Source organism: Schistocerca serialis, chromosome 7 (genome assembly GCF_023864345.2).
Source record: "Schistocerca serialis cubense isolate TAMUIC-IGC-003099 chromosome 7, iqSchSeri2.2, whole genome shotgun sequence".
NCBI classification, from domain to species: domain Eukaryota; kingdom Metazoa; phylum Arthropoda; class Insecta; order Orthoptera; family Acrididae; genus Schistocerca; species Schistocerca serialis.
This window is the reverse complement of record NC_064644.1, coordinates 50,763,352-50,780,841: the sequence shown is the minus strand read 5'-3', so window position 1 is coordinate 50,780,841 and position 17,490 is coordinate 50,763,352. Positions and strand designations below refer to the sequence as shown.

At 38.0% G+C, this 17,490-nt stretch overlaps 2 protein-coding genes across 4 annotated transcripts in view; one reads left to right on the top strand and one right to left on the bottom strand.

Annotated features, from left to right (window-relative positions):
- Positions 1 to 12,994, bottom strand: part of LOC126412524 (T-complex protein 1 subunit beta) — a 44,130-nt gene extending 31,136 nt beyond the window's left edge. Inside the window, exons 1-3 of the mRNA XM_050082161.1 lie at positions 12,882 to 12,994; positions 8,935 to 9,244; positions 8,633 to 8,762 (exon numbers count right to left, since the gene is read on the bottom strand). Of these exons, the coding sequence (XP_049938118.1) occupies positions 8,633 to 8,762; positions 8,935 to 9,244; positions 12,882 to 12,884 (443 nt within the window). The 5' untranslated portion in view covers positions 12,885 to 12,994. The remainder of the gene's footprint in view (positions 1 to 8,632; positions 8,763 to 8,934; positions 9,245 to 12,881) is intronic.
- An 81-nt stretch (positions 12,995 to 13,075) lies between these two features.
- The window catches only part of LOC126412500 (anaphase-promoting complex subunit 4), a 113,748-nt gene continuing 109,333 nt past the window's right edge, over positions 13,076 to 17,490 (top strand). For 2 of the 3 annotated variants that reach the window (XM_050082122.1, XM_050082121.1), the window contains exon 1: positions 13,076 to 13,474. In XM_050082122.1, the coding sequence (XP_049938079.1) occupies positions 13,465 to 13,474 (10 nt within the window). In that variant the 5' untranslated portion in view covers positions 13,076 to 13,464. The remainder of the gene's footprint in view (positions 13,475 to 17,490) is intronic. The other variant, XM_050082123.1, reaches the window with a different exon arrangement.

The following is a 17,490-nucleotide window of genomic DNA, read 5'->3' as shown; positions in this document are numbered from 1 at the left end:
TTATCTGCTTTTTATTACTAGGGCTTCATGACTAGTAAGTTTTTTATTGATGTTTGCAAGTATTATGTGCCCACAGTGGGCTGATTTTGAATTTTTATTTTCTATAAGACTTTTCTTTATAATTCGGTTTGCTTTATGTGCTATGGCGTTCTGTGTGTTGTGGCTTAGTTTGGCTGTGGCACAGGCCATTTTTGGTTCTAATGATTAAATTTTTGATATTTTTCTTATTAAGTTTGAGAGCAATGTCATGCTTCCGCCCTTTGTTTAGTAGGCTCAGCTAATTACTGTTAAAAGTTATGTCAGTATTATTCACAACTCTATGATGAAATTTATGTGGTGTACAACAAGATCAGATCTGAAACTTTTTTTCTTTTGCTTTCACTCTACTTCCAGTTGTACTTTATTAACCTGTGCATCAACACTGTCAAGAAATTGTGTAAGGCGACTTGGGTCGATGACATCACATAGTTCAAAGTGCAACTCATACAGCTGCTTAGTCAGGTCGGTTGGTCTGTTTGTAGTGCTTTCCTATTTCCGATTTTAGCCATAAGATTCCACAACTTCTTTTGGCCTTCTGTGCTGACTTGCTGTTATTGATCTTTACATTAATGTGGTTTGGAATGACGTTTTCAGTGAGACATATCTCATTAAACTTGACAGCTTGGGTGAATTTTATCAGTTTAAACTTTTTGTTCCTGTAGGTGTTCGTTTTACCTGGCGAGGTAGTGATAATTTCAGTATATCCATTGTGGATGATGAACTGTGACTTATTTAAATTTGTGTTTATCTGGTAATAAATATGCAACCAGTCGCTTTTTTATGATTTGTTCAACCATGAACATGTTTTTGAGCCACTGCAGGCTCATCTTCATATGGAGGAGTTACAACACAACAACATAATGCTTGTGTAACATCTCCATCTGAAAGTAAGCCTGCAGTGGCTCGAAAACACGTTCATGGTTGAATAAATCGTAAAAAAGTGACTGGTTGCACATTTATTACCAGACAAACGCCAATTAAAAAAAAAAATCATCTTGAACCCATATTGAATTGTATACCACAGGAAACTCATCGAAAATGCCGAAAAATGACATCTCCAACCATTTTAGCTAAATTAGGAGAGTTCCTACAGCAATTTGAAATTATGGTGATGTAGGGTTTTTCAGTGATTTTTGAAGACTTTACATCGCAGTATTTTCATAATGAGTCAATGGATTTTAACAAAATTTGTTACTTTTCTAAATCTATCTGTCTGCTACCTTTGCGCCAAGTTTCATCAAAATCTGAGATGGTGAGTAAAATTACTGTGCTGATTTAACAAAATTGGGTATTTTTCTTAATTATGTGTTTGCTACCTTTGCACCAAGTTTCATCAAAATTTCAGATGGTGAGTAAAATCACAGTGTTGATTTGACATGGAATTACCCTGCAACAATGTATAACCTAGCATGCACTACACATTAACTCACAGTGAATCCTATTGTTTGCAAACTATTTGCATTTCATATGGTGGCCACATATTTTTGAAACATCACAACAATTAAGACCATTAACGAGAAGATAAGTCAGTTCGCGATGAAGCAGACATATGGGACTCCAAGTAAGGAAAGAAGCAAATTTTTTTCACTGAATAGTTTATTGAGAATTGTGAGAGACAGAGTAACTGGCATGCAGGCAATGCTGTGGCAAAACAAGTCCTATATCATTGTGAGAGATATAGAGGTGAGTGAGTGAGTGTGCTGAGACTTACCCCAGTTCACAACCACTAGGGCCACATAAGGTGTGTGCGCTTAGCATACAAAGGATTGCACCCTAATCTAAGAGTGAGATTAAAAATTAAAATAACTTTTCCAAATTTTGTCAATGTATGCTTCAGTATATTAATGTCAACACTGTTAAGTCTCAGCAATAAAAAGTTACACGACTGAACTTGACTGGAGCGCAATATTTTGGTCAAAATCGGCGTTTTTACAAAAAATTGAAGTGCTAAATATCAGACACCGAAAGATCAAAATTCATATGTAGCCTCAGTTTGACATAACAACTTTAACTATGTGACTCCATTACACTACCTCTATTAGTTTTTAAATTATTTGCTAAAAATCAAATTTGGAACAAAAACATCCCTATTCATAATAGATTAACTATCGTTTGTATTGTTATAGAAATTTCTAATTTCAGCACTTGATTACATGATGAAATAACACAGCTGTACCAAGTTTCAAGACTTTAGTGTAAATAACAATAATAATTGTTATTTACACTAAAGGAATCTAAAACAGGCAGCTCAGGGTTCATGTTCTACTGTTCATTCCGTTCCAAAAATTCTAGCCAGCTATGACTTTTTATGAAACTAAAGCCAACTTAACAGCGTTCATATAAAAATTAAGAAGATTATAAATTGTTGCACAACAGAGATATTAATTAATGTGTGTCCAAGAAAGGGGATATTTAGATGTAGGACTATCAACAACATAGGGAAAGATAGATTGTTATGTATCATAAAGAAGACATGTTAAGTTGCACACAGGCACAATTAAAAGACATTTACACAAAGCTTTTGGCCAGAGCCCTCAACAAAAAAAGAGAAACAGAGAATGCATCCTGGCCCCAGTTGCCGGTCATGTGTGCGTGAGGTATGCTTGCTTATTTTTCTGTTTCTCTTTTGCTGGCGAAGGCTATGGCTGAAAGATTTGTGTTTTGATTGTGCCTGTCTGCAACTTACCATGTCTTCTTTATGGCAAGTAGCAATCTATTATTCCCTACATTGTTGTTACTGACTTAATGCACCAACTGATACAAGAGTCATCATCAACGAGTACTAGTGCTCTCACAGTTAGTAAGCTGTAGGTTCAATTTCCCATAAATTCAAACGGTGGAACACATTGTTAATATTTGGCAGGTTCAGGGTAGTGCTGGAATGTGTACAATTTGTTCCGTACATAATTTCTGAGTTGCACCAGATATTCCATTGAGCATTTTAACAGCAGTAGCAACAGAGCTTGGAGAAAGAAATTAGTTGTAAATTGAAACATAATTCACAGGAGACTAGTGTTTACATGGCTGACAATGAACAACTAAAAACACAGCAGTGATCAGCAGCTGTGGTACTTTTTCATGAAATGAAAAGTCCTGTTGCAGCTCGCAGGTGGTTGAGGTGGTTTCCAAAAATAGTTTAACACACAGTGGGCCCCTTGTAAGAGAACCATTCACAGGCTGTATGATCAGTTTGTACAGAAAGATTTACTATAGAAGTGAAGCAACTTCAGCTGTTTGTTCCCAGAGAATACTGAAGCAATGCAAGTTGCTCTAGCGTCCATTTGAAGTGATCCAATGAGGGTTGCTTGACCATTTTTAAATATTTTTATTATTTTATGTATCATTAAGCTATAATTGAGAAGTTCAAAACAGTTTAAAATTGCCTTGCACCATTACTGAATGTTGGCTATTTTTATCTCCAAGTGCACAACGGTTTTTCAATTTGGAGAAATCTGCATCAATTTGAAATCTCTGCACTGAGTTAAGCTACAACATTGCAATTGACATGACTGAAGTCTCCTCTACAACATCGTTTATTACCCAAAACACCTTAAATTCAAAAATAACCAGTCAAAATTATCTCAAAGTTTGGTGCTGAAAGTGTAGAAAATCCACTTTTTAAACCCAAAAATAACTACCAAGGAGTGATTTATCAGTGTGAATTTTTTTACTCTAATTAGATATCATTAACAACTAGCCTCATATAGAGCAAGAACACTGACAAATGTTTTCTTAATTTTTTTTAATTTTGAAAATCTCTATTTTTTTGTGAAGTTTGGGGCTAGTTAACTCTGGTGGGACTGAATATAAAAAAAATTGATTTTTGCACACTTCATACACCTATATGATAGCAAAGTGCTTTAAAAATTTCATCATTGATATTTGACTGTGAACGGAGGTACGGATTTTTGAAAATAAGGAAATAATTCACATTACACTGCAACTGATCTGATGTTGTTGCCTATTTAATTGGCTTATTGTTTCATTGTAATAAAATTTAGCTGTAACCTACATTTAGTTAACACTATCACCCTATATTTAGGTAGTATTATTTATTTCAATGGTAAAATATTAAACAATAGGAGCTTTTCCTTTAGTTTTACGTTAAAAAAATGCCCATTGATATCCAGGTTTTTTCTCATTACAACATTGTTACAAGTTCAAAATGATAAAAATTAAAAAAATAAACACGCGGAATTTCTCTATTGTTGAGAAGGCTACAGCTTTGTGCATGAGTTTAGTCCTCAGGACAAGTGTGTGCAGGGACTCAGGGGACAGAGTAACAAGTCTGCACATGAGCCCAGTAGTCAGTGACAAGTCTGTACAAGAACTGTGTACCCCACTACACTCATTTGGTATGGCATTGTTGTAGTAGGTCTGTTCAGAAACAGTGGATGTACATACTTCATTGAGAGTGTAGAATATTTTATGTGGTTTTGGTGTGAGTGTAATTTTTAATTAACTAAATCGATTTTAAAATTAAACATTAACTAAATTTGAAAGACCAATTGCAATGCAATAAAATGGATGAACAGTGCTCTAGCAGACAGACAGTAATTGAAGTGTGTCACAAAACATTTTATTGTTTAGATTCAAAAATCTAAAAAAAAAAATGTTGATGACTTCAATGAAGACAGGCAAACTTTGTTTAAATTACAAAGTTCTTCTCTATCATCAGTTCATGAGTATCTTGAAAAAATATATATATTCTGAAGTACAATTACATTTTTGCAAAAAGGCTCTGATCCACTCAAAGCTGAAATACTAAACACCTTTTTCCAAAGCTGTTTCACAGAGGAAGACCGCACTGTAGTTCCTTCTCTAAATCCTCACAAGAACGAAAAAATGGCTGACATCAAAATAAGTGCCCAAGGAATAGAAAAGCGACTGAAATCACTCAACAGAGGAAAGTCCACTGGACCTGACGGGATACCAATTCGATTCTACACAGAGTACGCGAAAGAACTTTCCCCCCTTCTAACAGCCGTGTACCGCAAGTCTCTAAAGCAACAGTGGGTTCCAAATGATTGAAAAGAGCACAGGTAGTTCCAGTTTTCAAGAAGGGTTGTCGAGCAGATGCGCAAAACTATAGGCCTATATCTCTGACATCGATCTGTTGTAGAATTTTGGAACACGTTTTTTGCTCGCATATCATGTCATTTCTGGAAACCCAGAATCTGCTCTGTAGGAATCAACATGGATTCTGGAAACAGCAATTGTGTCAGACCTAACTCCCTTTATTTGTTCATGAGACCCAGAAAATATTAGCCACAGGCTCCCAGGTAGATGCCATTTTCCTTGACTTCTGGAAGGCGTTCGATACAGTTCTGCACTGTCGCCTCATAAAGTAAGAGCCTACGGAATATCAGACCAGATGTGTGGCTGGATTGCAGAGTTTTTTAACAAACAGAACACAGCATGTTGTTCTCAATGGAGAGACGTCTACAGACAAAGTAACCTCTGGTGTGCCATAAGGGAGCGTTATGGGACCATTGCTTTTCTCAATATATATAAATGACCCAGTAGATAGTGTTGGAAGTTCCATGTGGCTTTTTGCGGATGATTCTGTAGTATACAGAGAAGTTGCAGTATTAGAAAATTGCAGCGAAATGCAGGAAGATCTGCAGTGGATAGGCACTTGCTGCAGGGAGTGGCAACTGACCCTTAACAAAGACAAATGTAATATATTGTGAATACATAGAAAGAAGGATCCTCTATTGTATGATTATATGATAGCAGAACAAACACTGGTAGCAGTTACTTCTGTAAAATACCTGGGAGTATGCATACGGAACGATTTGAAGTGGAGGAGGTGGCTTGCAAAACACTCATTTGACCTGTGCTTGAGTATTGCTCATCAATGTGGGATCCGTGCCAGGTTGGGTTGACAGAGGAGATACAGAAGATCCAAAGAAGAGTGGCGCATTTCATCACATGGTTATTTGGTTAGCGTGATAGCGTTACGGAGATGTTTAACAAACTCAAGTGGCAGACTCTGCATGTGAGGCGCTCTGCATCGCGGTGTAGCTTGCTCGCCAGGTTTCGAGAGGGTGTATTTCTGGATGAGGTATCGAATATATTGCTTCCCCCTACTTATACCTCCTGAGGAGATCAAGAATGTAAAATTAGAGAGATTAGAGCACGCACGTAGGCTTTCAGACAGTCGTTCTTCCCATGAACCATAAGCGACTGGAACAGGAAAGGAAGGTAATGCAGTGGCACGTAAAGTGCCCTCCACCACACACCGTTGGGTGGCTTGTGGAGTATAAATGTAGATGTAGAAAGTTCATAAAAAGCCAGTTAAAAAAGGTTTGAGCAAAATAAAACTTGAACATTTGTCCTTGATAAGTGTGTGTAAAACAGTTTCCACAGTAAAACTTGATGTGATTCCTGCAAGTTCCTTTGCCGAAATTGTTACTCAAAAATAATTTTCATGATCCAGAATCTGTAACCTTGATAATGACATTTATATTCTTAGTGAGGAAGATATTAGTAAATTTGATTTTGCTTTTTCTAATTTAGAGGTATCTCCCACTTCGAAAATAAGAAAACAGTAGCAGAAAAAAAAGCAGCTACCGTAAGAAAGGTACAACGAATTTCAGATAAAATTAGAAGAGACTTAGAATCATGCTTCAATAATGCAGATACCAACAGCATTTCTAAAAAAAGAAGAAAACCTACCTCTAGAATAATCCAGCACTGAATATTTAAGCTTAAATGATAAATTCAAAAAGTAAATGTTCAGTGACACCTAAAGAGAAAATAGTTAAAATTTTAAGTTTGCTCCCTGTCTCATAGTCAAGAGAAAAAAGTAGTTCACAAGTTCAACATTTCTGATCATTCAATTAGACTAACCTGGAAATTAGTAAAAGAGCAGGACATTCTACCAGTTTTAGGAAAGGAGAAAGGAGTAGGTTAAAGTGAAGTAACAACTGAAAAGATCTAGCAGTTTCTTGAAGACGATGTAAACAGCAGAATGTGCTGGGGTAGCAAAGATAGCAAAAGAGTTGTTATAAATGGAGTTAAATGTAAGAAAACAGAAATTACTACAAAATAGAGTTAAATACGTGAATGGCCTACCCGATCACCAGATCTCACTTCGTGTAACTTTTTTCTGTGAAGACACATTAAAGATCTGGTGTATGTACTGCCTCTACCACGTGATGCAGCAGAGCTCCAGGAGAGAATACGAGAAGCGACTGCTACAGTTGATGATGCTATGCCGGGATGGGTATGGCAAGAATTCAATTACCATATTGACGTCTGCCGGGTCGCTCATGGTTCGCATATCGAATTTTTGTAAAAAAACTTTCAGAGTTTCTCTTCAAAATGCAATATGTATGACAACTGTAGAATGTTTAGTTCTTGTGCAATAAATAACTGAAAGTGTTCCCGGATTTTATGTACACCGAGTGTGTGGTGATCACGTCAACTGCAATTTTGTAACTTAACCCAGTGCAGAGATATTCACACTGATGCTTATGTCTCCAAAATGAAGAACCATTGTGCATCTACAAATAAAAATGGCCACCATTCAATAACAGTGCAAGGCAATTTTTTAAAATCTGTTTCCAACTTCTCAACTGTATGTTAATGACGTATAAAAAACCCAAAATATTTGAAAATGGTCAAGCAACCGACTTAATTTTTATTGAATCACTTGACTTGGATGGACCCTCTACAGACCAGCCCTGACAAAATGTGCAAAAAATTAGCAGTGCAACTGGGCATACCTAGACACTCAGTTCAAAGGACTGTTAAAAGTGGTCTTGGGATGCACCCCTGCAAAATGACCTCTGCTCAGAGGCTAAATGCATAACACAACCTGGGGGACTGATGACCTTAGCTGTTTAGCCCCCCTTAAACATCCGAACAACCACCACCACCATAACACAACCGGCCGAGTCTCCTAAGATTAGCTTGGAACTTACTGAAAAGTTTAATGTCATCTGATGCTAGCATTTGCCCATGAACCAATACTTAACATTTTGAGACTCATGGGTTCTGGACATGTACTGGAGCAGATAGATTTGTGATGGTGGTCATACAGGTTGACAATTTAATGTTTCAGAAGTAGACTTTAGCACAATGTTATGAGACACTGAATAGCATTTCAGTATATTTAATGTTGACTTTAGTGACACTAAGGTGCCACAGGGCTTTGGATTTATACAACTTTTAAATAAAGAATAGGTATCTGCAAGCACCTGTTTGCATATACACAAACTCAACTGAACCTGTCACTTTTCAAATGGCTCTGAGCACTATGGGACTTAAAATCTGAGGTCATTAGTCCCCTTGTGACTTTTTACATATTTAGATAGCACTCCACTTGTATCCATTCTTTGAAACTGGGTGAAATGGTGGTCTGAATGAAAATTTATCATATTTTGTGCCAGTTACTATCACCATAGCTACTGGATCATATTCTCGTAATTCTTATGTAATTTGCAAATGTGTCATAATTGAGTCGACAATATAACTTGTAAAAACATTTCTTCCAATATATTTTTAATTTCAGGTACTTGATCAGTTGAATAAATACTTCACAGTAAGAGTACAAAATGAATGGAAAACTGGATACACAGCCTACCTGTTATCCATGGCTGCAGCTGAAAGAGCATCAACTGCAACCTGCAGTGCCTTCCGCCAACCAGCAATAATTATCTGCGGATGGATCTTCTGATCAATAAGTTTTTCAGCTTCACGTAACAACTCAGCAGCTATAATAGAAATTACCTTATTTCTTAACTGTTAACATAGTCTAAGGAAGGTCTTCAAGCACTCTATATGCAAGAGAAATTATATGAATAATCCAATTAAAAATTGAAAGTGAAACACACATACACACACACAGAGGGGAAGAGGGAGAGATACTGTGGCTGCTATACATACCAAGAACTGTAACGGAAGTAGTTCCATCTCCAACTTCATCATCCTGGACACGTGACATGTCAACAAGGATTTTGGCAGCTGGATTATCAACACCTACAGCTTTCAATATTGTTGCACCATCATTTGTAATTTCCACCTGACCTTCATTACGGCCCATTGAAACAAGTATTTTGTCCATACCTTTTGGCCCAAGGGTGCTCTTTACTAAATCACCAATAGTAATGGCACCAATAAAGCTTGACATCCGTGCAGTCTCTGCTTTTTCCTCCTCCGCCTCATGCTTGAGTATTCTTTGAGGATTTAATGACACCTAGGAAAAAGTAGGAAAAGATAATGACACTATTGACAAATAATTCAATAATGTGGGCTATAGCAATGCAAACCACATGAAGCAATACAGTAACTTCACAATAGCCTACATAGCAAATGGAATCGTGCTGACAGATACAAATTATGAAAAAATATCAAATTATAAACTGCCCTTATGAAAAGAAAACGATGTGGGTAATAAGTTGAAAACACGGGAAAGGAAAAAGTTCCTCTAAATCAGCTTGGAAAGAGAAACGAAGCAGGTAACTAGTCTGAAACAAAAATAGTTTACAAGGACCAAAATTCTGAACTATTAACACAGAGCTACAGGTAATTAATAAATCAAAGGTACCAGTGACAGTTTAATAATGAAATGTAACTATGAGAAGCATATGAATGCAAAGCATGAAAGCACAGGAAGTAGGGACAATGATTGGGGAGAGAAGGTTGAATGGGGAAAAGCACTAACTGGAGAATTTTTGTGTGTTGTTTATGTGTATTAATATACTGATAGTTGCAATTTACTATATGTTAAATGTTCAAAGAAAACACTAATTAAACACAATTGATCAGTCAATTGTCAAATGGTGCAGTACCTAATTTCCATATACTGGCACATTATGACATCCGAGAAATATGATCCAGAGTTTGGATGTTTAGGAATATGGAAGTGTCCATTTCACCCGTCTGCTTTGACCCATGACATCATCAATAGGGTGGAAATGGCTATTCTAAGCGTCTCCAATATGGCACCTATGATATCAGTACATACACACGGCAACAAACATGAAAATACGTATAAATAAGGCAATAACATCACCCTCCAAAAACACAATCAAACTAACGGGACAACTGCGGGAAATTGGGGGGTTTTAGGGAGGGGTCTAGCTTAAAAAAAAAAAAAAACACCATGATCCCAACAAACACAAGATGGAGAAATAATAATAATTACAAAATCTACAGGAATCGGACACTTCCCTTGACCTATATAGGTCAATGGCAGCTGACAATACCAAAACACCAACGCCTACAGCAAAATCTATGGAAATTGGAATCAGACATTTCCCTTGACCATAGCTGACAGTACCAAAACACCTGTACCTACATATAATAATACGAAAATTGGAATCTCTCATTTCCCTTGACCCATATAGGACAACTATAACTACTGATATGAAAAAAACCAACTACTACAACTACGAAAAACAAAACCAAAACACCTCAAAAATTAAAAACTCAAACATCCCTATGTAAATTAAAACAACACATTCAGTAAAAAAAAAAAAACCAATTACTTACCACCAACAAATTTCAGCCAGCCATTCCAAACACACACACACACACACACACACACACACACACACACACACACACACACACACACACAGAGAGAGAGGACACCATCAAACACAACATCTACAAACACAACCAACTCAAATTCCGCACCGTAATGATGTCACACAAACACCCTTACATCGTGGGCCAAAGGCAGGTGGAATCAGGCACTTCCATTGAGCTGCTCTCAGAGATCTGAAACAACTGTTTATTTCCTTCACCTCACTTTTTTATACTGAAGGTACCACTAACTCTGATCCCTAATCACATAAAATGCCGACATATGTGATAACTAATTCAGCACAAAGAACAGAAACAACGATTATCTCTAATTACTATTAATGGAAAAGCAATGAATAAGGTAACAATAGTTCGCTATAAGTATCTACTTAAGCATTTGCCAGGAATGATTATATAGGCAGTTTGGGAAAACCACCAAAACAGCCTAAGGCCAGATGAGATACCGATAGTTAAATGGGTCTCATGTCACTGGCTGGTTGGTTAATCTGGGGAAGGGAACCAAACAGCGAGGTCATTGGTCCCATCAGATAAGGACAGGAAGTCGGCCGTGCCCTTTCAAAGAAACTATCCCAGCATTTGCCTGGAGCAATTTAGGAAAATCACGGACGCAGGTTTTCACTGTTGTCCTCCCACTGCGAGTCCAGTGTGCTAGCCACTGTGCCACCTCGGTCGTTAATATTACTGCAAAAAAACAATAGTACTCTCGTCCATCAAGGGAAAAGCCGACACTTCTGACAGTGTAAACAAAATTCTATGCAGCCTAATAAAATTAGATGCCAACTTTATTAGGAAAATAAGTTGCCCAAGGGAAAATTACAGAAACCCCACAGCACACCTGATATTTTAAACCACAGATGAAAAAGTTCATCTTCAGCTACGTGATAGTGTAAAGAAAATTCTGTTTCCTATCATTTAAAAACTGAATGTAAACTTACAACTTGCCAAAAATTTCTTAACACCATTTCATTTAGAAATATACCACAGTCTACACATTCATAAAACTCTCTCTTTTCTTTAAATTTTCTAATGTTCACATCAAACCGACATGTCAACTGAGAAACCATGTAGGGCAATATAAATTGAATTTATGGGCCTGGCTCAGAAATCACAACCGTGATAATCATGATAACGAAAATCAGACTCCAGTTAGAAATCACACAGGCAAAAAAAGACATTACGTTTGCTACTAATTGCATTACCCATGGACACCTCATGGACAGACACAAAATTCAACTTTTCATTTGTTTCAAGAAAGTGATAACATTCTTGATTAATGATAAAACCATCTACACAATTACTGAGAAATGGCTTCAGTAGTCAATCGCACCTGGCAGACACCAGAAACCCTGTCAAACACTTTAGGCTCAATCACAGCAGTGTCAGAGCCCTTGTATGTCAGAATTACCATGGTGTGCTTTTCAATGAAAGAATGGCATGTAAGTTGGACAACATTACACTGGAAGCACTTTTTAACGATATAGGGCTGATGCAAAGAAATCTCTAGGGATCTGAGAGATGGTAAATTTCTCAAGAATAGCAGGATAAGGACAGAGTAAGGGTGGGGCAAGGTGTTCTTTTATAGAGCAGATACATATGAAAAGGGGCAGGTGTAACAATGTAGACATTAAAATGATTTGAAGAGGTGTCACAGTGTACGCAGCAAATAATTTACAGCTGACGTTTCCACCAACTAAATTATGGCACCCTGGCGTAGTTCGAAACGTTTTTCGGTGGGAAACTATGTTTACTGGGAAATTAAATGATGAAACGTTCTGTGATTAGACCAGGATGTTTCATACTTCACACACCGTCCCTGGTTACATTCCGAATATCAGATAATTACTAAGTAAGCTGTGTGTTTTGTGTACTGCAGCGTAAATAATCATAAACTTGATACGTTGAAAATTACAACCTATTAAGTACCGTTCCAATCATCTGACGAAAACCAGGGACTGCCCCGTTTGCATGCTCTTTTCTTGCTCACAGAAGACGCCCGCCCACATCTTTTTACACCTTTCCAGTTTATCATGAAAGGATTCAATTTAAACCGTGAAATATACCCAATGTAGTTTCGTAAGGTCTTTTTCCTTTATTTCAATATCGTAGGAAACTTCATACAGAATCAAATTGTTCACATTTATTTTACATTGTGCACTAACTAGAATTTGCTGTTTCTTAGTGTTAACACAGCACATTAGTGAAAAACAAACTGTTTAACATAATAACAATTAGGGAGCTGTCTTACATTCTTATTTGTGAGGAAACTACTAATTTAAATTTACCATTTTGTTTTGTTCTAGACGTCTACGGCCGCTTCCTTAGTCCGAACTTGCACGTTTTTGGCGTAGCGACACTACCAACCAAACATAGTTAGTTCACAAGATACTACATTTCACACACTGCGCAAAGATATTTACACAATTTTTTTGAGCACACTGTTTCAACATGTGATTTTCTTTCTTTGAAATAGTATGTTTGTTTCTTGGCGCGAGTGTTAAGCGAAGTTGAAAGGATGGTTTTGTTACATTGTTCGTCGTATTAAAGTAGAATAGAGAATTGTGAAACTTACAAGAATGTCATTGTCATCGAATCTAGTTCGTACGTGACGAACAATGGGGAAGGGGGCAATATTGCAGAGTGACGCCGGGTGAAAACGCTTGTTATTCCAGTATAACGTATAGTTGTGATACTTCGTAGTGCAACTTACACCAGCTCATTTTCACGCTGTTCTTACTGATACGTGTTTTATAGAATTTCGAGAAAAAATAAACTAATATTCACCAGTGTAAACGAAGTGATTCCGTAGTTGTAAGATACAGTTTTGTTAACAAAATGCTTATCCTGCAAATCAATATGTAGCTGTTGATGTGTAAGTGTAAGTATTCCTTACTACTGCCAGAAAATCCATAAATAAATAAATAGCATACATTACTAATCATTAGCTGTCCACCCTTCTTTTTATCCTTTGTTACAAAAGGAAAAATGTAGTACTCTGCTAAAGTAAAAACTTGGGATAATTGACTTTCCCGTACAATTTGCCGTAAAGTCGGGAAAAAATTACCAGATTTATAATGTGCAGCTGCAACATTCACCGAAAATGGATGGGAAGTAAGATTTTATATTCTTGTAATTGATGATTCTCTACAACGTAATTGCTATCGGACCTTACTGGCGGGTGCCAGATTGGGCCTGAAAACCTTGGTCGTTATTTAGTGGGAATCGTTGTCAACGAAACACAACTCATAATTGAACCGAAAGCAAAATAATAAAATTCTGGACCGGATGAAATTTGAAATAAATCCCAGTGTACTAACAATTTTGGTTTCCATTGCGACATCCATAATCAGCAAATCACTGCAAAGTTCGTGGCAAGGGTTTCTTCCCATACCATTCACAAATGAAGATCAGGCAGAATGACTGCTTAAATACCAATGTGCCCAATACAATTAGTTCAATCGTATTGTGTACAGGAGCAGTATGTATAGGCCTGTTTCTTCTTTGATTTCTCACATCTTGAAACTTAGTAGGTAGAATTTTGCGAGTTATTTGAGGTCTATCTTCAAATTTCTGGTATTTAACCATTTTTGTGACACAAACCTGTTAGTCCTATTTGGTACAAGTCCCACACATTTAAGCAGACTTCTAATGAGTGTCCTACATGAGTTTGGTGAGCAGTCTCCTCTGTAATGTGGTTGAATTTTCCCGGTATCCTACCAATGAACAGAAGTCTGCCAATTACTTTACCTATGATTCTGACAGTCTTTTTTCATCTGTAATCTGCAAACCACTGTGAAGTGCGTGGGATAAGATAGCTGTAGCTGTTAAGTCTGGTCATGTCTTCGCAATATGAGAAAGGTAAGTAGGGGGCTGTAATTTATTCCGGCATTAGGGAATCGTCCAATTCCATCCGTCTGCTGTGCCTCATGGCGTAATCAGTATGATGGAAAAGCCTTCGTCCCGCTTGTAGAAAATGGTGTCGATATTTTCACTACATATACATGCAACAAAGGGGAATAAAAGAATGACTCACTCCGACAGTACAATGAAACTAACGGGACAGCTGTGGGAAATGGGAACCTAAAGCGACAACAAGCTAAATTCAACTCATGACATAGTGCTACAGCTACAAAACAAACAGGAATCGTACACATTACTCGACCTATACAGCTCACACCAAGCACTCAATTCCAAAAAAACCAACATCTGCAATTCTGAAAAGCAGAATCAGACATTTCCCTTGACCTATACAGGGTGTTACAAAAAGGTACGGCCAAACTTTCAGGAAACATTCCTCACACAAAGAAAGAAAATATGTTATGTGGACATGTATCCGGAAATGCTTACTTTCCGTGTTAAAGCTCATTTTATTACTTCTCTCACATCACATTAATCATGGAATGGAAACACACAGCAACAGAACGTACCAGTGTGACTTCAAACACTTTGTTACAGGAAATGTTCAAAATGTCCTCCGTTAGCGAGGATACATGCATCCACCCTCTGTCGCATGGAATCCCTGATGCACTGATGCAGTCCTGGAGAATGGCGTATTGTATCACAGTCGTGCACAATACGAGCTCGAAGAGTCTCTACATTTGGTACCGGGGATGCGTAGACAAGAGCTTTCAAATGCTCCCATAAATGAAAGTCAAGAGGGTTGAGGTCAGGAGAGCGTGGAGGCCATGGAATTAGTCCGCCTCTACCAATCCATCGGTCACCGAATCTGTTGTTGAGAAGCATACGAACACTTCAACTGAAATGTGCAGGCGCTCCATCGTGCATGAACCACATGTTGTGTCGTACGTGTAAAGGCACATGTTCTAGCAGCACAGGTAGAGTATCCCGTATGAAATCATGATAACGTGCTCCATTGAGCGTAGGTGGAAGAACATGGGGCCCAATCAAGACATCACCAACAATACCTGCCCAAACGTTCCCAGAAAATCTGTGTTGATGACGTGATTGCACAGTTGCGAGCGGATTCTCGTCAGCCCACACATGTTGATTGTGAAAATTTACAATTTGATCACGTTGGAATGAAGCCTCATGCGTAAAGAGAACATTTGCACCGAAATGAGGATCGACACATTGTTTGATGAACCATTCGCAGAAGTGTACCCGTGGAGGCCAATCAGCTGCTGATAGTGCCTGCACACACTGTACATGGTACGGAAACAAATGGTTCTCCCGTAGCACTCTCCATACAGTGACGTGGTCAATGTTACCTTGTACAGCAACTTCTCTGATGCTGACATTAGGGTTATTGTCAACTGCACGAAGAATTGCCTCATCCATTGCAGGTGTCCTTGTCGTTCTAGGTCTTCCTGCAGTCGCGAGTCATAGGCTGGAATGTTCCATGGTCCCTAAGACGCCGATCAATTGCTTCGAACGTCTTCCTGTCGGGACACCTTCGTTCTGGAAATCTGTCTCGATACAAACGTACCGCGCCACGGCTATTGCCCCGTGCTAATCCATACATCATGCGGGCATCTGCCAACTCCGCATTTCTAAACATTGCACTGACTGCAAAACCACGTTCGTGATGAACACTAACCTGTTGATGCTACGTACTGATGTGCTTGATGCTAGTACTGTAGAGCAATGAGTTGCATGTCAACACAAGCACCGAAGGCAACATTACTTTCCTTCAATTGGGCCAACTGGCGGTGAATCGAGGAAGTACAGTACATACTGACGAAACTAAAATGAGCTCTAACATAGAAACTAAGCGTTTCCGGACACGTGTCCACATAACATCTTTTCTTTATTTGCGTGTGACGAATGTTTCCTGAAAGTTTGGCCGTACCTTTTTGTAACATCCTGTATAACTCAAACCAAGCCCTCTATGCCAAAAACCCACAACTCCAAAACATGGAATCGGACATTTCCCTTCACCTGTATACTCAAACGCAGCTCTCTATACCCGCCGGCAAACCACAAATTAAAAAAACGCAATCAAAAACGTCGTAATTCACAAACATCCACCAAAAAAGAAAACCCGACAACTCGATAACCCAAAAAAAAAAAAAAACCATATTTGATACATCAATTAAAACAGGACTGAAATACCATAAATATAAAACAGGCAAAACATCAAAATTACTGATAAAAACAAAACAAATGCCTCTCTCTCTCTCTCTCTCTCTCTCTCTCTCTCTCTCTCTCTCTCTCTCTCTCTCTCTCACACACACACACACACACACACACACACAGAAGATGCTCAACAAAAGTGCCACACACAAACAAAATGAAAAAAACCAGTACTAAAAAGTGTCATCAAATACGAGATCCACAAACATGAACCAAATCAAAAACAACATGCCATAGTGACTTCACACTACATCACGGGTCAAAGCAGAAGCGTGGAATCAGACACTTCCAATGGCTCTATATTCCTAGATCTATTACTTAAAATTGGTTCTATAAACTTTCTAAGTAGATTTTCATGGGATAGTTTGCGTCTGTCTTTAAGTGCCTGGCTCCAGTTATTTCAGCATCTTCATGAGAATCTTTGCACCACTATGAAACCGTATCGACATCTGGCTGAATGTTCGTACAGTTTTTTTACAGATAGTTCATCTTTAACTTAAGGGCAACTGCATCATCTGCTAGATTCTAGAGGTGCTATTAATATCAGGTCATTAGGCCTAATATACAATCTGAACAATAAGGATGTCCCTGGGGTGCACCTGTAGTTACTTTTACACCCGATATTGTGATATCGCACTCATAGGCCGATGATGGCAGATATATAAGCCTTACTAAATGAACAACAGATGATGTCACCAGCATCAAGGAAAATAACCTAACAAAGTTTCAGGACCACCTTGTGTATATGAGGTTTGGGGGAATTTGTTCCTGTTATTAAGTTGAGAAAATAGAGGCTGTTGT